General features: G+C 34.4%; 1 protein-coding gene across 2 annotated transcripts in view; it reads right to left on the bottom strand.

The window, feature by feature from the left end:
• Positions 1–8808: 8808 nt before the first annotated feature.
• Positions 8809–27660, bottom strand: part of LOC135136145 (centrosomal protein of 164 kDa) — a 108635-nt gene continuing 89783 nt past the window's right edge. For both annotated transcript variants that reach the window (XM_064065281.1, XM_064065280.1), the window contains exons 6-10: positions 15872–16008; positions 15615–15822; positions 15117–15568; positions 14876–15060; positions 8809–10121 (exon numbers count right to left, since the gene is read on the bottom strand). In XM_064065281.1, coding sequence (XP_063921351.1) covers positions 9353–10121; positions 14876–15060; positions 15117–15568; positions 15615–15822; positions 15872–16008 — 1751 coding nt within the window. In that variant the 3' untranslated portion in view covers positions 8809–9352. The remainder of the gene's footprint in view (positions 10122–14875; positions 15061–15116; positions 15569–15614; positions 15823–15871; positions 16009–27660) is intronic.

Genomic DNA, 27660 nt, shown 5'->3' with positions numbered 1-27660 from the left:
TTCAAGTAGCAAAAGTGATAAGATAAATGGTGTCAATTATTCAATGTACAGATATGATAAAGTGTTGTTTTAAATTAACGTTGGAATTTTGGTAAATCTCGAGATATAGGTTTTAATATTTTTTAAATATACCGGGTGTCTGGAAAATAGCGGGTTAACTCTACAGTACGTTAAAAAAATTATAAAAGTAAAATTGCAAATGAGATCTCTCTAAGAAAATAGAGGGCGGGTGAGTGGGGAAAATATCTGCTAAAATCAGTTTTATCTTAGCAGCTACTAGCCCCAACCACCCACCCACCCTCCTTTTTCTTATGAGGTATTGTGAAAAACATTAACAGCGGCGCGAAATCGCATTTGAATAATTTGAATTTAAAAAAAATTCAATCAAGAAAATTGTTAAACGTAGGCAACCATGTGCACGTTTGGTTCTTTCTGGTAGTGGGTAGTTCTGCTAGAGAATTTTAGTTAGAGGGTTGGTAGTGAGAGGTTGATAGAAGATGCTCGCTTTGTAGAGGGAGGTGAGACACGTCACTTTTGGTTCGTTTGTTTGTGTGCAGCATACGGTAAGGAAGCTAGGTTAAGTTTAGTTGATTTGGTAGTTAATAAAAGAGAGGAAGCCTTTGTTTAACGACAGTTAATCGACCCACAGTTTTCCCTAACACGCGTTTTTATTTCTTGCGGTTTTTCCAACCGAAAATAAAAAAAATCACAGTTCGTGTGAGGATTTTAATCGTTAACTGGGTCTAATACAATTTAACAGTCAGGAGATTATTCAGATACAGTACTTACATTACAACACTTTTTAATTCCTCACACAAGATGGCTAATAGTTTATTAACGGCAGTTAAATTAACCTAATGTTGTCCCACTCTGGGAAAAGGCTGTAGAAAGTACGGTAGAATTCATAATATCGTCAACTGAGGTATAGGTTTAGTTCCTTTAGACAGTTATTCACATCACCGAGTTATTTTTCTCGTACGTGGAAAGCTATATCATCGAGACATATTTTATGGAACAAATTAACAACATTGTGGATGCATTTTATTCCTTTGAGTTAGACCATTATTTGCATAACGCCACAGGATTGATCGCATTTTTGGGAGACATACTTTTGACGCATATTTATTTAGAACGACACATTCGTCCGACGCCATTTTGGAGCTCTAGATTGTCTGACATCTACTATATTATTGATTAATGCTTCCATCGTATAAATTGTCTGATGTCCAATCTTAATTTCAGATATGAATTCTTTACTGTTTAAAAATTTCATGAGAGTGTATGGCGAATTCAAATGTTTATTGCTCTTTTGAAACTTTAACACTTGTTCAATTGCAGTTTAGTATCAGAGGTATATAATAGAAATTGAACATTTAAATGGAATTGAGGTAAATAACACACTAACACGTGGCGGAAGCGGAGTGCCCGGTTCCTTGTCGAGCTGTCAGATTTAGAATAGAAGTCAGGGGAACGGTCGGTCGTGATTTCCAACCACGAGTTTGCGACTGTAACGGCCTGTTAGCGCAGCACGTGCTTGCCGATAGGATAGAATGGAATCGTCGTCGTGGGTAGGAGAACAGCCACGACCAGGAGCCCCAAACTCCGTTCTCTTTTCGACTGCCATTGGTTTTTATTAAATTTATAATATTCAAATATTTACATTGATTCAAAACGTTTAATTTGATTTCTTTCAAAGTTTAGAAAGTTTTTTTTGTAGCACTAAGAAGGTCTTCAACCTAGGGCTTCATTTTGTCAGATGATCACAGCCAAGACCAAATTTTTGAATTTTTCGCGGGGTTTTCACCTTTTCACATGTCAATTTAAGGCGGGATGTTTGGGTTATCACCAACGCGCGGAATTGTGTTTCATACGCTAGATCCAGTGCTGTCGCGGCGATAGTTTGATTACAAATATATTTTTCTTTTGGACTATATCAACATAATATAACATTTCAAGATCACAAATCTGTGGTCCTGTGTATGAAAAATTAAAAAGGGCATCGAGTATTTTTATTTGAAGTAATATAGTAATATAGAAGTAGTTTTTTAACAAGCCGTAAACACTCCTAGCGAACTCTTAGCGACGCACTGGCTACGACCTTGTGGACCAGATCAAAGCGTCCCCACTACTCGCCGTAAAACACACCTTGCTTCAACTGGGGAATTGCATCCGTAAGATACTTTTCCGCCCAATGGTTATCACAGTATCTCATCTGTCAAAATCATTCTTGTCTTAACAGGTACTAGCCCCACCCACCCACCCTCTGTTTTCTTAGAGAGTATCTCATCTGCCAAAATTACTCTTATCTTAACAGATACTAGCCCCACCCACCCACCCACCCTCTCTTTTCTTTGTGGGTATCTCATTTGCCAAAATTACTCTTATCTTAACAGCTACTAGCTCCGCCCATCCACCCTCTCTTTTTTTATAAAAACGCAATAAAATCTTCAACGTCAAAATTGGCCTGTTTGCTTAAATGGATGAAAAACAGGCAATAAAAGCTTAAATAAATGAAAAAAAGAAAATGTGGGATGAAACGTTTGCCAAAATCAGTCTTATCTGAGCAAGTGCTAGCCCCGCCCACCCGCCCCTGTTTTCTCAGGGGATATGTCATCTGCCAAAATCAGCTTTATGTTAGCAGCTACTAGATAGGATAAGACTGATTTTGGCAAATGACATGCCCGCTAAGAAAAAAGAGGGTGGGTGGGCGAGGCTAGTACTTGTTAGGATAAAACTGATTTTGGCAAATGAAATCCCTCTAAGAAAATATAGGGCGGGTGGGCGGGGTTAGTACCTACTAGTCTAAGATCGATTTTGGTAAATGACATATCCTTTAAGAAAAGGATGTTTGTTTAGTTTCTCGAATTTTCAAATTTTAGATTTTTCGATTTTTTTTAATTGATCAATTTTTAATTTTTTAAATTTGAGCAACTTTGATTTCTCCATTTTCGACTTCCCGACTTTTCAACTTCTGGATATCTCGATCTTTACGTATTTAGATTTCTCGATGTTTCAATTTTTGTATTCTTCTATTTTTCGATTTTCCCATTTTTCAGTTTTTCGATTTCTCGATTTTTTGTCATTTCAACTTTGGGATATTTCGATTTATGAATTTTTAGATATTTTATTTTTTCGATTTCTCAGTTTCTTACTACAGTAATTATAGTTTGCCGTTTCTTTTTAATACACTTGGTCTTATTTTACCACAAGAGGCGTAAAACATTCAAAATGGTATATTTTTGTATGGAAATCGAGATTTTGCAGTTACGCCCCGCCCCTTGGTCAAACAACGAATGAAAAATTCATCACAATTGAGCTAGGGTGGGTGGGCGGGGCTTATTCTTTGCCCTTTTTTCTCAATACACGTAGTCTTCTTTTAACACCAAGAAACTTACGGCGTGTACAAAATGACAAATTTCTGTGGAGAAATATGAATTTTGTAATTGGCGCTCCGCCCCTCGGTCTGACAGCAAATGAAAAATTCGTCATAATTGATGAAAGGACGGGTGGGTCGTGCTTAATCTTTATTTATTTATTTTTTTCTTTAGATATAGAGTTTTCTTTCAAAAACACGATAGTTAAAAAGTATTGGTACCGCCCACCCACCCTAAGATAAGACTGATTTTAGCAAATGACGTATCCTGTAAAAAATTTAATTAAGTTATTATAAGAAAAGACACTTTCAAATTCTTTTTAAATTGTTTTAAATTTTTCAAAAGACAAAAAATTGATCTTCTCAAATTAACTCAAAAACAATTTCAAAAATAGAACACGAAAGTCCCCCAAAATTGTTTTAAATAATCTACAAAAAAATCTTCATAAAACACTAAAAGCTCGAAAGATTTTTTCAAGTTCATCCAGTAACAAAACATCAGATTACCTTAAATTTATTCGAAAATAATACACCAAGGGTTGAAAACTTTGACAATTTTGGCGAATTTTTTCTAATGCGAAACGTGGAATAAAACAAATTATTTCATTCTAGTTAATAAATTTATTGTACAATATTATCAGTAACTTGATCATAAACGAACATCTGCAACTTTATGCAATAAATATGAAAAGTGGAAATAATACAATAACACGTGACGGAAGCGGAGTGCGCAGTTCCTTGTCGAGCTGTCAAATTTAGACGTAACGGCTTGTTAGCGCGGCATGTTTCTTCGTTAGATAGAGGGGTGCTGGGCGGCATGTGCTTGCCGACAGGATACCGTAGTGGGTAGGAGAACAGCCACGACCAGGAGCCCCAAACTCCGTTCTCTTTTCGACTGCCATTGGTTTTTGTTAAATTTGTGATATTCAGATATTTGCATTGATTCAAAACGTTTGATTTGATTTCATTCAAAGTTTGGAAAGTTTTTTTTTGTAGCTGAGCACTAAGAAAGTCTTCAACCTGCGCAACTTAGAGGTTTAAATAATTGTGTGTCCCCCATATATTTTGTATTTTATTTAGCGGTACTTTTCCAACCTTGGGGTCCACCACTTCCATCTACGCATTCCGACACACAAAAAAAAACAAACAGGGCATAGGGTTCCATTTTGTCAGATGATCACAGCCAAGGCCAATTTTTGAATTTTTCGCGGGGTTTTCACCTTTTCACATGTCAATTTAAGGCGGGATGTTTGGGTTATCACAGTATCTCATCTGCCAAAATCATTCTTATCTTAACAGGTACTAGCCCCGCCCACCCACCCTCTCTTTTCTTTGAGGGTATTTCATCTGCCGAAATTACTCTTGTCTTAGCAGGTACTAGCCCCGCCCACCCACCCGCCCTTTTTTTCTAAAAAATACGATAAAGTACCTTAAAATAGATGAAAAACAGGCAATAAAAGCTTAAATAAATGAAAAAAGAAAATGTGGGATGAAACGTTTGCCAAAATCAGTCTTATCTGAGCAAGTGCTAGCCCCGCCCACCCGCCCCTGTTTTCACATGGGATATGTCATCTGCCAAAATCAGCTTTATGTTAGCAGCTACTAGATAGGATAAGACTGATTTTGGCAAATGACAAACCTGCTAAGAAAAAAGAGGGTGGGTGGGCGGGGCTAGTACTTGTTAGGATAAAACTGAATTTGGCAATTGAGATCCTCTAAGAAAATAGAGGGCGGGTGGGCGGGTTTAGTACCTACTACCTACTAATTTAAGATCGATTTTGGTAAATGACATATCCTTTAAGAAAAGGATGTTTGCTTAATTTCTTGAATTTTCAAATTTTAGATTTTTCGATTTTTTTAATCGATAGATTTTTTTAATTTTTCGATTTTGGGCAACTTTGATTTCTCCATTTTTCGACTTCCCGACTTTTCAACTTCTGGATATCTCGATCTTTACGTATTTAGATTTCTCGATGTTTCAATTTTTGTATTCTTCCATTTTTCGACTTTCAATTTTCCCATTTTTCAGTTTTTCGATTTCTCGATTTTTTGCCATTTCAACTTTGGGATTTTTCAATTTTTCGATTCATTAATTTTTAGATATTTTATTTTTTCGATTTCTCAGTTTCTTACTACAGTAATTATATTTTGCCGTTTCTTTTTAATACACTTAGTCTTATTTTACCACAAGAGGCGTAAAACATTCAAAATGGTATATTTTTGTAGGGAAATAGAGATTTTGCAGTTGCGCCCCGCCCCTTGGTCAAACAACGAATGGAAAATTCATCACAATTGAGCTAGGGTGGGTGGGCGGGGCTTATACTTTGCCCTTTTTTCTCAATACACGTAGTCTTCTTGTAACAACAAGAAACTTAAGGCGTGTACAAAATGACAAATTTCTGTGGGAAAACATGAATTTTGTAATTGGCGCTCCGTCCCTCGGTCTGCCAGCAAATGAAAAATTCGTCATAATTGATGACGGGACGGGTGGGTCGTGCTTAATCTTTATTTATTTTTTTTTTTCTTAAGATATAGAGTTTTCTTTCAAAAACCCGATAGTTAAAAAGTATTGGTCCCGCCCATCCACCCTGAGATAAGACTGATTTTGGCTAATGAGATTCCTCTAAGAAAATAGAAGGCGGGAGGGTGGGGCCAGTACGTTCTAAGATAAGACTGATTTTAGCAAATGACGTATCCTGTAAAAAATTTAATCAAGTTATTATAAGATGACACTTTCAAATTCTTTTTAAATTGTTTTAAATTTTTCAAAAGAAAAAAATTTGATCTTCTCAAATTAACTCAAAAACAAATTCAAAAGTAGAACATCAAAGTCCCCCAAAATTGTTTTAAATAACCTAGAAAAAAATCTCCAAAAAACACTAAAAGCTCGTAGGATTTTTTCAAGTTCATCCAGCAACAAAACATCAGATTACTTTAAATTTATCCGAAAATAATACACCAGGGGTTGAAAACTTTGACAATTTTGGCGAATTTTTTCTAATGCGAAACGTGGAATAAAACAATTTATTTCATTCTAGTTAATAAATTTATTGTACAATATTATCAGTAACTTGATCATAAACGAACATCTGCAACTTTATACAATAAATATGAAAAGTGGAAATAATACAATAACACGTGACGGAAGCGGAGTGCGCAGTTCCTTGTCGAGCTGTCAAATTTAGACGTAACGGCTTGTTAGCGCGGCATGTTTCTTCGTTAGATAGAGGGGTGCTGGGCGGCATGTGCTTGCCGACAGGATACCGTCGTGGGTAGGAGAACAGCCACGACCAGGAGCCCCAAACTCCGTTCTCTTTTCGACTGCCATTGGTTTTTATTAAATTTGTGATATTCAGATATTTGCATTGATTCAAAACGTTTAATTTAATTTAATTCAAAGTTTGGAAAGTTTTTTTTTTGTAGCTGAGCACTAAGAGAGTCTTCAACTTACGCAACTTAGAGGTATAAATAATTGTGTGTCCCCCATATATTTTGTATTTTATTTAGCGGTACTTTTCCAACCTTGGGGTCCACCACTTCCATCTACGCATTCCGACACACAAAAAAAAACAAACAGGACGTAGGGTTTAACTTTGTCAGATCACTGCAGCCAAGGCCAAATTTTTGAATTTTTCGCGGGGTTTTCACCTTTCCACATGTCAATTTAAGGCGGGATGTTTGGGTTATCACAGTATCTCATCTGCCAAAATCATTCTTGTCTTAACAGGTACTAGCCCCGCCCACCCACCCTCACTTCGCTTGGAGGGTATCTCATCTGCCAAAATTACTCTTATCTTAGCAAGTCCTAGCCCCGCCCACCCACCCTCTCTTTTCTTAGAGGGTATCTCATCTGCCAAAATCAGTCTTATCTTGACAGCTACTAGCCCCGCCCATCCACCCTCTCTTTTTTTTATAAAAAAGCAATAAAGTCTTCAACGTCAAAATTGGCCTGTTTGTTTAAAACACGATAAAGTACCTTAAAATAAATGAAAAACAGGTAATAAAAGCTTAAATAAATGAAAAAAGAAAATGTGGGATGAAACGTTTGCCAAAATCAGTCTTATCTGAGCAAGTGCTAGCCCCGCCCACCCACCCCCGTTTTCTTAGGGGATATGTCATCTGCCAAAATCAGCTTGATGTTAGCAGCTACTAGATAGGATAAGACTGATTTTGGCAAATGACATACCCGCTAAGAAAAAAGAGGGTGGGTGGGTGGGCGGGGCTAGTACTTATTAGGATAAAACTGAATTTGGCAAATGAGATCCTCTAAGACAATAGAGGGCGGGTGGGCGGGGTTAGTACCTACTACCTACTAATCTAAGATCGATTTTGGTAAATGACATATCCTTTAAGAAAAGGATGTTTGTTTAATTTCTCGAATTTTCAAATTTTAGATTTTTTGATTTTTTAATTGATCAATTTTTAATTTTTCGATTTTGGGCAACTTTGATTTCTCCATTTTTCGACTTCCCGACTTTTCAACTTCTGGATATCTCGATCTTTACGTATTTCGATTTTCCCATTTTTCAGTTTTTCGATTTCTCGATTTTTTGCCATTTCAACTTTGGGATTTTTCAATTTTTCGATTCATCAATTTTTAGATATTTTATTTTTTCGATTTCTCAGTTTCTTACTACAGTAATTATATTTTGCCGTTTCTTTTTAATACACTTGGTCTTATTTTACCACAAGAGGCGTAAAACATTCAAAATGGTATATTTTTGTCGGGAAATAGAGATTTTGCAGTTACGCCCCCCCCTTGGTCAAACAACGAATGAAAAATTCATGACAATTGAGCTAGGGTGGGTGGGCGGGGCTTATACTTTGCCCTTTTTTCTCAATACACGTAGTCTTCTTTTAACAACAAGAAACTTAAGGCGTGTACAAAATGACAAATTTCTGTGGGGAAATATGAATTTTGTAATTGGCGCTCCGCCCCTCGGTCTGACAGCAAATGAAAAATTCGTCATAATTGATGACGGGACGGGTGGGTCGTACGTAATCTTTATTTTATTTCTTAAGATAGAGAGTTTTCTTTCAAAAACACGATAGTTAAAAAGCATTGGTACCGCCCACCCACCCTAAGATAAGATTGATTTTAGCAAATGACGTATCCTGTAAAAAATTTATTATAAGAAAAGTCACTTTCAAATTCTTTTTAAACTGTTTTAAATTTTTCAAAAGAAAAAAATTTGATCTTCTCAAATTAACCCAAAAACAATTTGAAAAATAGAACATCAAAGTCCCCCAAAATTGTTTTAAATAATCTAGAAAAAAATCTCCACAAAACACTAAAAGCTCGAAAGATTTTTTCAAGTTCATCCCGCAACAAAACGTCAGATTACTTTAAATTTATCCGAAAATAATACACCAGGGGTTGAAAACGTTGACAATTTTGGCGAATTTTTTCTAATGCGAAACGTGGAATAAAACAATTTATTTCATTCTAGTTAATAAATTTATTGTACAATATTATCAGTAACTTGATCATAAACGAACATCTGCAACTTTATACAATAAATATGAAAAGTGGAAATCTATGTTGGTCCTAACAATTGAAAATACATACATCACCATTCCTCACCTAGACGCATTAAATAAATAATTCCATAGACACTTGAAAGGGCAACAATAAACAAAAACAATGAACGTCATCATCATATACATAAAAATATACACATTATCCATAGTTAAGTATAAGCAATATTGTACTAAAAAAGGCTTCATCATCCAACATTAATACTGTGTATAAGAAGTAATATCTAATATTAATATACAAAAGATCACAACCTATTCAAGAAAAATAAAAATAAAGAAAAAAAAAATCGCCAAATAAAACTATTGTATTTCTGCGAGTAGTATATGGGCTTTAAAAAACTTACAAAAAGTATTAAAAAAAGTTACACAATAATAAAATCAATACACTATAGTGGTTACACGATTAGGGCAGTCCGTAAGCACCTAAAACGAAAGTTCGTCTCACAACTGCACACTCGAAGAACTCGTGCTCTCATCCTCGGAATTGCTCTCGGAGATCATCGCCTCCCCCGCCAAGTGCTTGGGACTCGGCAGCGCCTGCGCCCCGTTCTTCCTCCCCATCTCGCTGGGCAGCGCCGGCAGCTTCAAGTCGTCCTCGTCCAAATCCAAGTCCAAATCGTCGTCCTGCCGCTTCGGCGTGCTCGTCACCCACGCGCTCTCCCCGTCGAACTCGCCGTTGCGACTCCTCGAGGAGTTCGACGGCAGGATGGCGCTCGCCGACGCGCTCAGACTCAGCGGGAACTTCATGCGCGGCCTCTTGTTGGACGGCGACTTCGTGGGGGTGGTCTTGGGGGGCGTGGAGTTGCGGAAGCTGCGGCGGACGATGCGCGACGCCACCACGTCGGGGCTCTCGTCCAAGTCCAGCACGTAGCTCACGGAGTCCGACTTCTCCACCACGCCCTTGACCTTCGGCGACGACGGCGGGGACAGGTCGGACTTCCAGGACCGGTCGCTGTTCTTCTCCCGGAAGGACAGGGCGCGCTCGAGGCTCTGCTTGTTGGAGGAGAGGTGGCGCTCGTTGAAGCTCGAGCTGAGGAACGAGCGGCTGAAGTGCGACTCCTCGGCGGCCTGCTCGAGCACCTTGCTCACCACCTCCTTGTTCTGCTTGAGTTTCCACTTGAGCTCTTCGTTGTGCTGGCACAGTCTTTTGTTTTGGTTGATTTCTTCTTTGAAGTTTTCGTAGAGTTTTTTGTTTTCGGCGATTAGACTCCTGTAATAAGGCTCTAGTTAGTTAAAGTAAGGACATTGTTTAAGTATATTATAGTTGGACAACCTATACGGACAATCACTTTCCCATGTAGAAAAGAATGAATATATATTTTACATCTCACTCGCTTCACTATCGAGTAATCGAAACATAAAAAAATTAAAAAAATTAAAATTGGAAAATCTAAAATTTAAAAATCGAAACATCGAAAAATTGTACAATCGAAAATTGAAAAATTGAAATATAGAGAACTGAAAACTCAAAAAATCGAAAAAAATTAATAATTTCAAAAACTGAAAAGTTAAAATTGAGAAATTGCAAAACTGAAAAATCACAAAATTGAACGAAATATCAAAAAATTAGGAAATTAAAAAATTGAGAAACAAAAAAGTCAAAAAAGCAGAGTCTAAAAATCGCAAACTTAAAAAATCGAAAAATTGAAAAATCAAAAACCTGAATAATCGAAAAATTGAAGAGCTGAAAAATCGAAACTTTAGGAAGTGGAGAAATGGGAATATAAAAAAATAGATTAATTGAGAAATCTGAAAACTAAAAATTCAGAAACGTTAAAATTTGAAAAATAAAAAAATATTGAAGAACTAAAAAATCGAAAAATCTAAAATTTAAAACATTGAAAAGTTAAAATATCCTAAAACTGAAAAATGGATAAATCCAAACATCAAAAAATCAAAAAGAAAATAAAAATAAAAATCTAAAATTTAATAATCGAAAAACTGAAAAATCAACGAATCGAGAAGTCGAGAATTTAAAAAATTGGACAATTGAAAAATCGGATAAATCAAAAATCGAAATATCGAAAAATCGAGAAACCGAAAAGCAAAAAATCGAAAAACCAACAAATCGAAAAATCGAAACATTGTAAAATTCAAAAATTGAGACATCGAGAAATCGAAAAATCAAAAGACAAAAAAAATCGAGGAGTCGAAAAATCGAAAAGTCGAAAAATCAAAAAATTGAGAAACCGAAGTAGGCCAAAATCGAAAAATTGAAAACTTAAATATGGAAAAATTGATAAAGCGAGAGATTGAATAATCAAAACATCGAAACATCCGAATCTCAATGAATTGAGATCTCAAAAAATTTAAACATTCGTAAATTAAAAAAATTAAAATATAGAACTGGAAACTCGAGAAACTGAAAAATCTAGAAATTTAAAAATTAAAATATGAAAAAGTTGAAAAATTGAGAAATTGAAATAAAAAACAAAAAACTGAAAATCCAAAAATTAAAAATAGAAAAATCTAGAAGTCGAAAAATGAAAGAATCGAAGTATTGAAAAATATCAAAACAGAAAGAAATATCAAAAAATTGAGAAATCGACAAACCAATAAAGCGAAGTCGAAAAATCGAAGAATTGAAGAACTGAAAAATCGAAACTTTGAGAAGTGGGAAAATCAAAAATAGAATAATTGAGAAATCAGAAAACTGAAAATTTAACGCAAAAATTTGAAAAATTCAAAAATTTAAATACTGAAGAACTGAAAAATCAAAAAATCGAGAAATCGAAAAAAGTAAAATTTAAAACAATGAATGATTAAAATATCGCAAAATTGAAGAATCGAGAGATCCAATTCAATTTGAAAAATTGAAAAATCGGGTCATTGAAAAATTGGAAAATCCAGAAATGGAAAAGCTCAAATGAAAAAAATCGAAAAACCGAGAAATCCAAAAATCGAAACATCGAAAAATTCAAAAACTGAGACTTCGAGAAATCGAAAAATCGGAGGATCGAGAAATTGAGGAGTCGGAAGCCGAAAAGGAAAGTTAAAAATTGAAAAATTGAGAAATTGAACAATCAAAACAACGAAACATCTGAATTCGATAAATTGAGAAATTAAAAAATTGAATAATCGAAAAATTTTAAAAAAGAAAAACTGGAAAATCAAAAATTAAAATTCAAAAAATCGAAAAATTGAAAAATTGAAATACATATAGAAGAACTGAAAACTCGAGATATCGAAAAACCTAGAATTTTAAAAAATGAAAACATCGAAAAGTTTAAAAATTGAGAAATCGAAGCATTAAACAGTCCCAGAATTGAAAAATCTAAAGTTTACAATAAACTGAAAATTCAAAAAGGAAAAAAGCGAGAAATCAAAAAAAATCCATCAATTCAAATATCGAAAAGTCGAAAAATTGAAATATTGAAAAATCTCATAACTGAAAGAAATATTCAAAAAATTGAGAAATTAAAAAATTGGAAAATTGAGAAATCGAAAATCTAAAAAAGCAAAATTGAAAAATCGTAATCTTAAAAAATCGAAAAATTGAGGAATTGAAGATGTGAAAAATCGAAACTTTAGGAAATCCAGAAATGGACAAATAAAAAAAAATACTTTAGAAATCGGCAAACTGAAAATTTAGAAACGTGAAAATTTGAAAAACTGAAAAATCGAAATATTTAAAAACCGTAAAATTGAAGAGGACAAAAATTGAGAAATCGTATCATTGAAACATCGTAAGATTGAGAAATCGAAAAATAAAAAAATCGAGAAATAGAAAATTTAAGGAATGGAGGAATCGGAAAAGCCCAAAATTGAAATATTGAAAAATTGAGACATTTAAAGTTGAAAAATCCAGAAATCGACAAGCCGAAAAATCCCAATAGCGTATTTAGGTATAAATCACAAGATCAGGACTATTCTACTTTTTAAAATTTAAATACATAACATTATAAATTGGAAAATGTTGATTTTTTTTTCCAAAAATCTTGACGTCTAAGGTGAAAACTCGACACGGATGCATAAACCCTAAACTGGGCGAAACTACAATTTTACTATTGTAAAATTTGGAGATTGCGTCATTTCATTGTTCGTGACAAATTTTGGAGAGTGTAATTTGATAATACAATTTGAAATGTAAATTTTGTCATTCGGGAACATTATGTATTAAATCGTTAAGATGTTCAAGAACTTTGTTCACTTATTCGTTGTAAAGTCCAATAGTCGAAACGGGTTAGTTGTTCGTAGTGGATGTGTATCACATCAACTCTAACGAATATCGGTTTATATGTAGATAAATCGCTTAAAGCCGATATTGGCCTGAGTGTGCTTTGGTCTGTAGATCAAACAAGTTCTCAGGCGACGAAAAATTGCATATGGAGGGAGACTTCGGATTACAAATCGTGCCAAGAAAGACATATTTGGGAGAGATGGATTTTCAGGTGCTTGACTAGCGGTAATTTTAAATTGTTTGCTGTCGTTCGCGAAGTGAAGAACACAATTTCATTAAAATGATAATTATAAAATTATCATAATCACTATTGGTATTAATTAACACAAAATGGCGCGCAAGTTATCAGTTGATTTCGTTAATAAATTCATAGAAACCTATATGGGATTTTTTCATGCCTTAGAAAATTAAAAAGTAAAAAATACAATAACAAAAATTTTAAAATGCGGTTTACGAAAAATTAGTTGACCTGTGCAAAGATGAAAATTTTGGAAACACTGACAAATATGACATCTTAAAAAAAATAACACTTGAAGAAGTGCTTTCGGCGTAATATTTTTGATGCTCGCGTGAACAAAATACTCTATGTCAGTGTGCAGTGCGCAAAGAGTTAACTGTGCAGATCTAGCCGAAAATCCGAAAACCAAATCGCTGTGTGTAGGGCCAGCATAACGGAAGTAATAAATCATCCCATGGGTTGAAGAACGTTGGGTCAGTGCGATGATGTCGGTGTTATATCCCGAGAGGGGCCCAATACACCCAATAAAATGGAACAGACAAAATAAAGCTTCAAACATGATTATTTTTATACTAAAATTCTGAACTTTATAAACTGCACATTTTATTTATTTATTTATTTTATCTTGTTTTCGAACTATAATTAACATTTCAAACAATGTCTGTAACTTATTTTAATGTAATATTAGTGTGATTTTGACCTTATTCTAGATTTTATTACAGCAGAACGGCGTATCCTTTTTAAATTTTAGAAGTTACGGAAACTAGTTCAAGAAACAATTAGTTATCTCGTATTTTTGGAACAAAATCTACGAAAATGTCCGATAACAGCAATTGTTTTTCATAGAAACAAACAGTCTTCAAAGTAGCCTTTAACAAGTCGATATTACAAACATGCCTCTTAAGTTGTTTATGCGTTTTTTTATCTCTTGTAATTATTTGTAATGTTAACGCCGAAAGTTTATGTCATTCTGTTATTTACTTTGAACATATATTTTCATTTTGTGTTAATATTTTTGTAACACCACGAATCTAAATTTTACTTAAAATCTTGTTTTACCTTAATCTTGTAAAACTAAACAATTATACCAGTTTAAAAACCCTTGGAAAGTTTCTGTCAGTTTTCAGATATAGTCAAATAAAAATATGCATCAAATTCATTTAAATTCAATTCTTTCTTATCACGTTACAACGCGTTGCTTCATATTTTTTACGTCAAGTATATTTTCATATTTTGTACATATATGTTTCTACACATTACTGTTTACGGAACAATGTTAATTATGAATTTATGGATAACTCCTCGTATAAGAGCAGAGTGAAGGGTGTTTGCCTTTGCTAATGTTTGATGGCGCCATCTGATTTAGAGTAAAATAAACCTAATACGTTGGCTCACTGTAGTGAAAATGCGCGTTGACGAAAAATTTGTCCCACGCCCCCTGGATTCCTTGTCCTAAAGCTCACTATTTAGGAGACGTAAAATTTGTATTAGGTTGTCCAACTATCATATACTTAAACAATGGTAAGGACTAAGGGGTTGTACGTACTGTTCAAGTTCTGATTTTCTTTGTAGTTGGAGCTGGAGGTCCTCGCACCTGGCGCTCATCGAAGCGGATTTTTCTTCGGCGGCTGCTAGGGTTTCGTTCTTCTGGTTGGCTTCGGCGAGGGCTCGCCGCAGTTCTCCGACTTCGTTTTGCTTTAGTTCGAGGACGACCCGGAGCGATTGTAACTCCTGCGTTATAAACGACACAAAAATACAAAATTTCCTAGATTGAGTAGAATTTTTACCTGAATACTAATTCCCTTATCTTTGATGTTGCTGTAACTCAGCAGCCTGTCGTTGTCGTCCCTCAGCCTAGCAATTTCTTCTTGCGCTGCATCTAACTTCTCCTGGAATTTCTCTTCAAGTTTGCTCAGTTCGTGCTTCAGCTTCTGGTTCTCGCACCTCGCGCTTTGCAATTGCTCCTTGAGTTTCATCTCTTTGGCTTCATAGTCGTCTTTAAGTTTGCGACTTTCGTGCTTCGCATCTTCAATTTGAGCACTCTTTTCATCTATTTGCTCTCTAATGGCATCGTTCTCTTCTCTTAAAATATCCAAAGACTCTTCGTGCGTCTTTTGTAACTTTTGAAATTCGACTTTCAAAGTTAATAGTTTCTCTTCGTTCTGTTTGGCCAACATTTGCTTATTGGCCTCATTTTCTTCGTGAAGACGTAACTCCACTTCATACTGTTTGCTATTAACTAAACCCAGACAATTAGACTACGAATAACCAGCACTACGACTTACGTTCTACTATTTGATTCCTATGCTGCTCCACCAATTCGCTTATCTCACTCGCACACCTCACGCGCTCCTCTTCTATAAGCTTTCTTCCATTCGTACGCTCTTCTGCTAAAGTGTCTTCTAAATGTTGGCACGTTGCCCTAAATTCATCTGTCTCATTCCGGAGTTTCTGAACTTGTTTTTTAAGAACTGGAACCTGATAGGCTTCCACCTGTTTGGGACTTTTTAGTGGTGTGAGTCAGTCTCAAAGCACGACTTACATTGAACACAAGATGCTGGACGAGTACTGCGAGAGCTTCTGCTACTTTAGGGACTGGTTTGGCGGGGGCCCGGGGGTGAACGGGGGGCCGGACTACGGGCGACGTGCGGCCCCCCTTCACGGTAGCTCTTCCACACTCTGAAACAACAAAAATCACTCAACAACAGAAACAAATTATTGTAACAATTTAATTTAGTGATTTTTCGGGTTGATTCCAGAACGACCTCGAAAGCGGCGATCGCGAACTCTCCAGAAGAAACGTATGGGGAAAAATTATGTTGTTTTTGGAATTTTGATGACGCTATTCAGAAAAATAAAGCTAGTAAAAAAATTGTGGAAGGTTGTTTTGACAGAACTTCCCTCGTTTTTGAAGCATGGTCCGATAAATTCCGCTTATATAAGAAAATTATTAAATTAGATTCTGTGATTTTCGTTTTGTGATAACTGTTAATCTCGATAAAGTGGCGTAATTAACATCCCCGCCGCTTCTAGATATTTAAATATTACATATATTTAAAACAGGTAACTAACGGGAAAAAATGTAGACAATTTCAATTTCTCAGTATATGCTTAACTTCGACTGTTTATGTTTATACTTCGACCGAATTCGAAGTACCTTAAAATAGATGAAAAAACAACTAAAAAAAGCGCTTAAATAGATAAAAATAAATGTGGGTGAAACGTATCATTTTACTTTCTACTGATTTAAGTTGATTACTACCAAAATTTACCATTTTAGACATGTTTCAAGTTTCTTGTTGTCGAAATAAGTCTGCACATACTAAGAAACCAAAGGAAAAAGTAGCCCCGCCCACCCACCCTGTCTCAATTGTGATGATTTTTTTTATTCGTCGTGAGCCAAGGAGGCGGAGCTTAACTGCAAATTTCTTATTTCTCTACGAGAAATTAAAAACATGTTTTTGAGTATCGTGTTGTTCAATGAATATTACGTATATTAATAAAAAATTAAAGCCAAAGATTAAGCCCCACCCGTACCTGTCCTGATCTAAATATGTAGTAATGAAGTTTTGATTCGTTGCCAGACCTAGGGGCGGGGCCTAATTGCAAATCTATATTTCCCAATAAAAATTTACCATTTTAAACCTGTTTTGAGTTTCTAAGAATTAAATCATAACAATTGAGATAGGGTGGGTGGGTGGGGTTTATATTTTGTTTTTTTTTTCTTAATATACATAAAAATCGAAAAACCGAAAAATAGAAAAATCAAAAATTTTAGAAATCGAAAAATCGGAAGATCGAGTAGTCGAAACATCAAACAATGAAAAATCTAAAATTTAGAAAATCGACAAGTCGAAAAACTAAAAAATTGAAAAATTCGGGAATCAAATCTCGAAAAGTCGAAAAATCTAGTGATCGAAAAGTCGAAAAATGAAAAATCTCACAACTAAAATATCGGGAAATTGGGGAATCGAAAAATTGAAAAATTGAAAAATCGGAAAATTGGAAAAACAAAAAATCGGAAAGCTGAAAAGTCGAAAATTCGGGACACCGAAAAATCGAAACATCTTAAAACATGACAAGATCGAGAAACTGAAAAGTCGGGGAGTCTAAAAATTGAAAAACAGAAAACTCGAAATAGCCCAAATTCCATAAATCTAAACGTGGAAAAACTGAAAAATGGAAAAATCTAAAATTTAAAAATCGAAAAATCAAAAAATCGAAATCGAAACATCGAGAAATTGAAAAACTGAAAAATCGAAAACTGGAAAAATTAAAAAATAGAGAAATCGAAAATTTGTATAAGGAAATATTGACTCTGCAAATCCATATTGTTGTGAAAAGATGGCTACAAGTATTTAAAAAAAAAGGCAAAATATAAGCCCCGCCCACCCACCCTGTCTCAATTCTGATCATTTTTTTAATCGTCTTTAGCCAAGGAGGCGGAGCTTAACTGCAAATTTCTTATTTCTCTACGAGAAGTTAAAAACATGTTTTTGAGTATCGTGTTGTTCAAAGAATATTACGTATATTAAGAAAAAAATAAAGCCAAAGATTAAGCCCCACCCATCCTGCCCTGCTCTAAATATGTAGTAATGAAGTTTTGATTCGTTGCCAGACCTAGGGGCGGGGTCTATTTGCAAAATCTATATTTCCCTACAAAAATTTACCATTTTAAACGTGTTCTAAGTTTCCAAGGACAAAAAAAATCATTACAATTGAGATAGGGTGGGTGGGCGGGGTTTATATTTTGTTCTTTTTTCTTCATATACGTTGCATTCTTTGGACAACACGATACTCAAGAATTTGTTTTAAATTTGTTGTAAAGAAAAAAGTATTTTGCAGTTAAGCTCCGCCCCCTTGGTTCACAGCGAATAAAAAAATCATTACAATTGAGATCGGGCGGGTGGGCGGGCTTACATTTTGTCTTTTTGTTTTAATACTCATGTGTAGATTTTTCTTCACAACATGAAACTTCAAAAATGTTAAAATGGAAAATTTGTATAAGGAAATATCAATTTTGCATCCGCCCTATAATTGTAAGATCCCTTATTTCCTTGTAAAAATGTACCATTTTGACTATATTTTCAATTTCTTGTTGCGAAAAGGTGGCTATGTAGATTAAGAAAAAAAAAAAAGGCAAAATATAAGCCCCGCCCACCCGCCCTATCGCAATTCTGATAATTTTTTTATTCATTGTCAGACCGAGGGGCGGAGCGTAACTGCAAAATCGATATTACCCTATACAAATTTATCATTTTAAGCACGTTTTAAGTTTCTTGTTGTGAAAAGAGAACACATATTAAGAAAAAAGGCAAAAATTGAGTTTTTTCTTGGCCTGTTTACTTTAAACATGAATAGATGAAAAAAACAGCTAAAAAAATCTTAAATAGATGAAAAAAAAAGCCAAGTTGGCGTTGATAGTAATTTTGATGTTCAACTTTTGCCGTATTTAAAAGAGTTGTAGAAGAAAATTGAAGGATTTAAGTTGATTACTACAAAAGTTTACCATTTCAGACTCATTTTAAGTTTTTTTTTGTCGAAATAAGTCTGCACATATTAAGAAAAAAAGGCAAAATATAGTCCCACTCACCCACCCTATCTCGATTGTGATGACTTTTTGTTTGTCGTGAGCCAAGAGGGCGGAGCTTAACTGCAAAATCCTTATTAAAATTAAGCCCCACCCATACCTGCCCTAATCTAAACATGTAATAATGAAGTTTTGATTCGTTGCCAGACCTAGGGGCGGAGCCTAATCGCAAAATCTATACTTCCCAACAAAAATTTACCATTATAAACCTGTTTTAAGTGTCTAAGAATAAAAAAAAAACATTACAATTGCGACAGGGTGGGTGGGCGGGGTTTATATTTTGCCCTTTTTTCTTAATATACGTAAAATTCTTTAGATAACACGGTACTCAAAAACATGTTTTTAATTTGTTGTAACGAAAAAAGTATTTTGCAGTATTTTAAAGCCAAAGATTAATTTTTTACCATTTTAAGCATGTTTTAAGTTTCTAAGAATAAAAAAAAAACATTACAATTGAGATAGTGTGGGTGGGCGGGGTTTATATTTCATCTTTTTTTTCTTAATACACATAGTATTCTTTGGACAACACGACACTCATAAACATGTTTTTAATTTCTTGTAAAAAAAGTAAGTATTTTTCAGTTAAGCTCCACCCCCTTGGTTCACGGCGAATAAAAAAATCATCACACTAGAGATAGGGCGGGTGGGCGGGCTTACATTTTGCCTTTTTTTTTTAATATGTGTAGACTTTTTTTCACAACATTAAAACATGTTTAAAATGGAAAATTTGTATAAGGAAATATCAATTTTGCGTCCGCCCTATAATTGTAATATCCATATTTCCTTTCAAAAATGTACCATTTTAACTAAATTTTAAGTTTCTTGTAATGAAAAAACGACCACGTATATTGAGAAAACAGGCAAAATATAAGCCCCGCCCACCTGCCCTATCTCAATTCTGAAGATTTTTTTTTTATTTGTCGTAAGCCAAGGGGCGGAGCTTAATTCTAAAATCCTTATTTTTCTAAAAGCGATAAAAAATTGCAACGTCAAAATTGGCCAGTTTGCTTAAAACATGAAAAACAGGAAAAAAAAGGATAAAAATTCAACAGGGATTCATAACCCACATGTGTAGGAGTATCTAATTTGATAAAATTAAAGTAATATTTACTACTGTAAATTTTGGCAAGGATGATTAGCCAAATTAATAATAAATACACATAAAATTTAACAACTGGTAAGTCGAGCTGGAATTATTCGCTGTGACATTTTCGCTATGTGTGCCATCGTATAATATTTAACACTATTTCGTTCTCTAACTGGAATTGATGTGCTTATCGTCGTGTTTACGTTATCTTAATTGGAAAATATCTCCGATCCCAAAATAAAGTAAATTTGTATATGTGCCCCTCGAGACGGCCCAGAATAATCGAATTTACTCGTTCGTAAACAAAGTAAATTGAGCGTGTCGAAAATATCGAAAGTAATGAACTCCACATTTCTAGCACGGGTCCGTTCTCGAAATTTACGAACTCACGGTTGGCACTTCCTCTCCGATAATTCATTTCCGGTCGAGTGGTCGCTTTTTCGTTTGAATGAGATCGTTTGATTCTTTTTGGCCGTAAATTAATAAGTCCAATCATTATCTCGATTGGAAGAAAGTCGACGCCACGATTACTATAGGTGTATTATTTGGAGTTAATTTGGCTTCAGTTTCCATTAATGTGCTCGGCTGAACACAGTACTTATCTTTGTGGAAGCGTTTTAAATACGTAACGTAAATCATGTTCCAACAATTTCGTGATGCACAAGTTTATCTAGCACAGATAAGAATGGGAAAGACGATGGTTAAGCAGCAGCTCGCATGTCCGCTAATTTAACAAAAATAAATGTTATCACTACAATCATCTCGAGAGATTAACAAGAACAGAAAGTACGACGACGTGGTTCGAAATCCCATTCTCCCACTGGAATTTACTGGTCGTAATCCAGCCAAAACAAACATGTCTTCGTCAGTTCGTAAAAGCGACAGTTATTTGCTTTGGATTTTCGCGTTTTTCACCAGCGGATTGAAACAAAGTAGCGTTTTCCTGTGCAAGGCGGGATATCCGCTCGTAATTATGTTATTTTGAAACGCCATCCGGCTTTGAGAAACTACAAGGGTGAAGCATTAGCGGGTTTTATTTTCAAAAGTATTGTTCGAACATCTTGGCCGGAAATCGAGCCCGGTTTCCCGTTAAAATTTTAAGAAAAGTTAGTTTGGTTTCTTAGCACGTCGGACACTTAATTACATGCACTAGTAACGGGAATTTGAATTCATTTTAATTACGCAATAATTCTTAATGTTTCCTGAATAAATTAGCGAGGAACCGTTGCGTCATTGTTACACAAACGTGGTTTTTAAGACAAATAAAAAAAATTGGTCTAAAGAGTTTAGACAGTACTTCCCTCGCTGTCGGAAACTTGACGACTGCATGCCTATTGTGTTTTTTTTCTCATTACATTTTTGTAGTGGGAATTTAAAAAAAAATGCGATGACGTCATCAACATTTTTGCAAGGACACGTATATCAGTTGGGATAGATGTAGTGTAATACTAAGAATAAAATTATTATATTCTCAAATTTTCGGGAAAATGAATTGGGTCGTTTTGAATATTGATTTGTAATAATCAATAAAATAACGAAACAATTTACTCACGTATACGTATCAGATGCAACTGAAAATCGTGTATGTATAAACATTCTTAATTTAAGATGACAGGCGTAACAGCATACGTGAGAGTCAAACAGAGAAACTGTAAACAAAACGACCATCGGTTTTATTGCTTCGACTTCCGCTTATTATATAAAACATTGGGTTTTATTTTAATTCTTGACGGTGAAATTCACAATTGGTTGATTATAAACATGTCTATTTCACATTCGCGGAATCAAGTGAACGCATAAAACAAATGCAGGTCTGTAATGTTAAAGTCGATGTAAATAAGCGTGCTACCCTTATGTTTCAACCGAGTTTTTCCTTTAACAAATTTTGTGTCTACCAAATTGGGTTGGTTGGGGTGTAATACTAATAATAAGTGTTGCCTTTAATTTAATCAATAAAATAAATTGACTTCATTAATTTTTTTGAACCACCTCTTAAGAAAATCTAAAAAATATGAATGGAATGATAAATCACAAGTACAAACTCATCATATTTTTTGCATTTTAGATAGGATTTATTCAGCAAAATTTAAGGGTGACGTCATCAATTTTTTTAGGAGGGATGAACAAATACATTTTGAACAAAAGTTTACCATGCTTATAATAACTTTAAAATATTCCCAAGATTTCAAAGCATTCGGTTTTGTAATTCCTGATTAAATCGATAAAATAAATTCACGCCTTCATTAATTTTCTTGAGTCACCCTGCATATGCAAATCCAAAAATATGAATGGAATGATAAATCACAAGTACAGACTCATCATATTTTGTACATTTTAGATACGATTTATTCGGCAAACTTTTGAGCTGACGTCATCAGTTTTTTGTAGAACATAACCAAATATATTTTGACTAAAAATTTATTATGCTCTTTATAACCTTAAAACATCTGCAAGATTTCAAAGCATTCGGTTTTGTAGTTCCTGATTAAATCAATAAAATAAATTTACGCTTTCATTTATTTTCTTGAATCACCCTGTATATGCAAATCCAAAAAATATGAATGGAGTGATAGATCACAAGTGCAGACTGATCATATTTTGTACATTTTAGATATGATTTATTCGGCAAATTTTCGAGCTGACGTCATCAAGTTTTTGGAGGGGATAAGCAAATATATTTTGACTAAACATTTATTATGCTCTTTATGACCTTAAAACATCTGCAAGATTTCAGAGCATTCGGTTTTGTAGTTCTTGATTAAATCAATAAAATATATTTACGCATTCATTAATTTTTTTGAGTCACTCTGTATATGCAAATCCAAAAAATATGAATGGAGTGATAGATCACAAGTACAGACTGATCATATTTTGTACATTTTAGATATGATTTATTCCACAAACTTTTGAGCTGACGTCATCAAGTTTTTGGAGGGGATAAGCAAATATTTTTTGACTAAAGATTTATGATGCTCTTTATAGCCTTAAAACATCTGCAACATTTCAAAGCATTCTGGTTAGCAGATTAAAAATTAAATTTCAAAATGTTGTTTTATAATTTTGATTTTTTTTCCAAAAATCTGGACGTTTCGGGTGAAAAGTCGATTCGGAGTTGTAAACTATATGTGTAGGACTATGTTATTTTTATACAATTGAAAACCCATTTACTATGTACAATTTTGAAGTGACGTCATCGCATTAGTGGTGGGGATGATTAGACAAATTTTGGTTAGCGTTTTACCATCTACATGATATTCTTAATATAAGTACAAAATTTCACAACAATCGGTCGAGTACTTTCGGAGATTATCTGTCTAATAAAAATCCGGGACGGCAGACGGACAGACGGACGGACAGACGGACAGACGGACAGACAGACGAAAATGGGAGACCTATTTCTTCGTCTTCTAGGGGTCATGAAAGATCGAGAAAACGTAAAAGTAGAGAGTCGGCCGACGGACTCGATTACAATACTTCCTTTGCTTACGCTCGGGAAGTAAAAAAGTTTTTTTGGAATTCATTTTTCTGGTTTCGGGTTTCCAGTGAGCCCACACGGGACAATAACTTAACACTAATCTCCGTTTCGTTCTACGCATTGCGTTATCTCCCAATATGGCCATACTATTAGATAAACGAAAATTTTCGTCATCGCCCTATAAAACTCACATTTAAGCCACTTATTCGGCGAACTTGAATCCTTCAATACGATTTAGTTTCCAAGATTTATGTAAATAAGTCCCCACATATTGGGTAATAATTTACACGAAATCTCACTTTCCTTTTACAAAAACGACTAAATAACACCGCGGCGTAATCTCCGAATTTATGTTTATAATATTAAAGATCGAGCTTTTTGCGTCATTCAAGTGTCTATTAAAAGGCAGCCGCCTTACGTAATTCGCTTATTTATAGAAAGCTCCCGGAGCCAAGTTCAACGCGTCTACAGGTTAGAGCATCTGTTTGTTTTCGAAAAATATTATGGTAATTCAAACGATGTTCATAAAAGCTCGACTTCCGGGCTTTTTCTTCGAAATGTCAAGCGCTTTATGCGACACTCGTGACGAAAGGGGACGGGAAATTGCGAGTTTACGAGTTCAGTAATCGGGCCGATAAAAATATTTCGAGGCAAGGATTCGTCGACCTTTTTTATGCTTCGGTCCGTGAAACAAAAATGATAAAAGATAATGTGTTGTAGACGAGGGAAAAATCATCATAAAGCAAACTTTCCGTACTTTACTTGTTCAATTGACTTCCAGGATAATCGCTGTCGATAGACAGCTCATAACACAATTTTTGGCCCCTCGCCAGCCGGGTTACTGGGGCAATAATACATAATGACCGTCCAAAATTAAATCCTCTCAGCTCGCTTGGCGCCCATCCTTCTCAATACTGGGAAAACTTGCGCCACCACAAATAATTACCACCACAATAAATCACATGTTATACGTCAAACGACAATAGTAAAATTGTGCAACGCAACAAAGGTAAAGGTGAGTGCTAAATGCTGTCACGATTCCTCGTACAATGCAAGAAAAAGTCCGATAGAAATCAGCGTGTGAATGTCGGCACGGAAAAAGCTCAAGGGCTCTGAATTGACTAAATTTTTTAAACCTCACCTGTATCATCAACGTACATTACATCCGACTGTGTGCAAAAACCACTTCGACTACTTGAAACAGGAACGGTTTTGCATTAGGTATTCTCGGGTCATTTATCCGCACTTCCATATACCGCTAATTCACACCATTCGCCGTGTGAAACGTCTTCCTGCAACCTGCAGGACGTGGAAGATGCACTGCACAAATCCGAAACGGTTTCTCGCGCGAGATTAATTACTGCATAAATCTGCGATAATTATGGTGTTTTGTTTGGGAGCGCGAGTCTGAGGAAACGTCTGGTTCGCGAGCACTCGGTTCGCACTGATCCTGCGGGAGCAGGCCGCAGGATGTCCGCAGTCTTCGTTCCTTCGTTTACGCTGACGCTTTCTGGGTTCGCCGGCCGTGGAGGAACTGAATTTGAACGGAATATTAGCATTAGTTCGCGTGCTGGGGCAGGGACGGAGCGAAAAAATCGAGGCCCGCGGGGGCGCCACGGCGGAAAACAAACAGTCCGGCGGGGTTTTACTTGCATTTTATTTGTAACATATTGATTGTGATTAATTCCATATTTTTGAAATTCTATTATGTGATCTAAGTTATTTAGACAGAATTTTCCTCGCCACTGGACTATCAATCAATCAATCAATCCCGGATCCTCAAGATTTTTTCAAATTCGCTAAAAAAACCATGAGGGATCGAAAAATTGAAAAATCAAAAAATTTTGAAAACGACAAATTGAAAAATCAAAACATCGGAAAATTAGAAAAGCTGAAAAGTCGAAAAATCGGAACACCGAAAAATTGAAACATCTTAAAACATGAGAAGATCGAGAAACTGAAAAGTCGGGAAGTCTAAAAATTGAAAAATGGAAAAATCAAAAATTTTAGAAATCGAAAAATCTAAAACCGAGAAGGCGAAAAATAAAAAAAAAACGAAAATCGAAATATCGAGAAATTGAAAAACTGAAAAATCGAAAACTGGAAAAATTGAAAAATAGAGAAATCGAACTCGAAAATTCCAACAATCGAGTAATTGAAAAGTCGAAAAATAGTAAAGTAGAAACTTTAGAAAAACAATAATTGAAAAATCGATAAGACGAAAAATCTAAGCACCAAAAATTCGAGAAGTCGAGATATGGGGAGTTCAAAAACCTGGAAAATCGAAATTGGAGGATCAATAACGAAAATATCAGAAAAATGAGTAATCAAAAAATTGAAAATTCAAAAAATTTCACAATCGAGGAAATGAAAAATCGCACAAATAAAAAAATCGAAATAGCCTAAATTCGATAAATCGAAATCTCGATAACCGAGAAGGCGAAAAATCGAAAAAGTAAAAAATCGAGAAATCAAAAAAGCGAAAACCGAAACATCGAAAAATTGAAAAACTGAAAAATCGAAAACTAGAAAAATTGAAAATTTAAAAAATCGAAAAATTGAGGAAAAAAGCAAACTAAAAAATCGAAGAATTGAAAAATAGAGAAATCGAAATCGAAAATTCCAACAATCGAGTAATTGAAAAGTCGAAAAATAGTAAAGTAGAAACTTTGGAAAAACAAAAATTGAAAAATCGATAACACGAAAAATCGAAGCACCAAAAATACAAGAAATCGAGAAATGGAGACTTCAAAAACTTGGAAAATCGAAAAGTCAAAAAAAATTGAGAAAAAATCGAAAAATAGATTAATCCAGAAATTGGGAAATCGAAAATTTGGAAACGTCAAAAATTGGAAAATGGAAAAATCAAAAATTTTAGAAATCGAAAAATCTAAAACCGAGAAGGCGAAAAATCGAAAGATCAAAAAGTCGAAACATCAAACTACTGAAAAATTTTTAATTTAAAAATCGAAAAATTAAAAAATCGAAAAATAAAAAAAACGAAAACTGAAACATCGAGAAATTGACAAATTGAAAAATCGAAAACCAGAAAAATTGAAAATTTAAAAAATCGAAAAATTGCGGAAAAAAGCAAACTGAAAAATCTAAAAATTGAAAAATAGAGAAATCGAACTCGAAAAGTCGAAGAATCGAGTAATCGAAAAGTCGGAAAATCGAAAGTAGGCAATTTAAAAAGCCAAAAATTGAAAAATCGATAAGACGAAAAATCGAAGCACCAAAAATTCGAGAAATCGAGAAATGGGGAGTTCAAAAAAAACCTGGAAAATCGAAAAGCCAAAAAAAATCGAGAAGAAATCGAAAAATAGATTAATCCAGAAATTGGGAAATCGAAAATTTGGAAACGTCAAAAATTGGAAAATGGAAAAATCAAAAATTTTAGAAATCGAAAAATTTAAAACCGAGAAGGCGAAAAATCGAAAGATCAAAAAATCGAAACATCAAACTACTGAAAAATTTAAAATATAAAAATCCAAAAATCAAAAAAAACGAAAACTGAAACATCGAGAAATTGACAAATTGAAAAATCGAACTCGAAAAGTCGAAGAGTCGAAAAATCGTAAAGTCGAAAATTTAGAAAACCAAAAATTGAAAAATCGATAAGACGAAAAATCGAAGTCCCAAAAATTCGAGAAATCGAGAAATGGGGAGTTCAAAAACCTGGAAAATCGAAAAGTCAAAAAAAATCGAGAAAAAATCGAAAAATAGATTCATCCAGAAATTGGGAAATAGAAAATTTGGAAACGTCAAAAATTGGAAAATGGAAAAATCAAAAATTTTAGAAATCGAACGAAAAATCTAAAACCGAGAAGGCGAAAAATCGAAAGATCAAAAAATCGAAAAATTAAAAAATCGAAAAATAAAAAAAACGAATACTGAAACATCGAGAAATTGACAAATTGAAAAATCGAAAACTAGAAAAATTCAAAATTTAAAAAATCGAAAAATTAAAGAAAAAAAGCAAACTGAAAAATCGAAGAATTGAAAAATAGAGAAATCGAACTCGAAAAGTCGAAGAGTCGAAAAATCGTAAAGTCGAAAATTTAGAAAACCAAAAATTGAAAAATCGATAAGACGAAAAATCGAAGTCCCAAAAATTCGAGAAATCGAGAAATGGGGAGTTCAAAAACCTGGAAAATCGAAAAGTCAAAAAAAATCGAG

The sequence above is a fragment of the Zophobas morio genome, unplaced genomic scaffold (genome assembly GCF_036711695.1).
Source record: "Zophobas morio isolate AGI-343-1 ecotype UQ-CSIRO unplaced genomic scaffold, CSIRO_AGI_Zmor_V1 ptg000026l, whole genome shotgun sequence".
NCBI classification, from domain to species: Eukaryota; Metazoa; Arthropoda; class Insecta; order Coleoptera; family Tenebrionidae; genus Zophobas; species Zophobas morio.
This window is presented reverse-complemented; position numbering and strand designations above follow the sequence as displayed.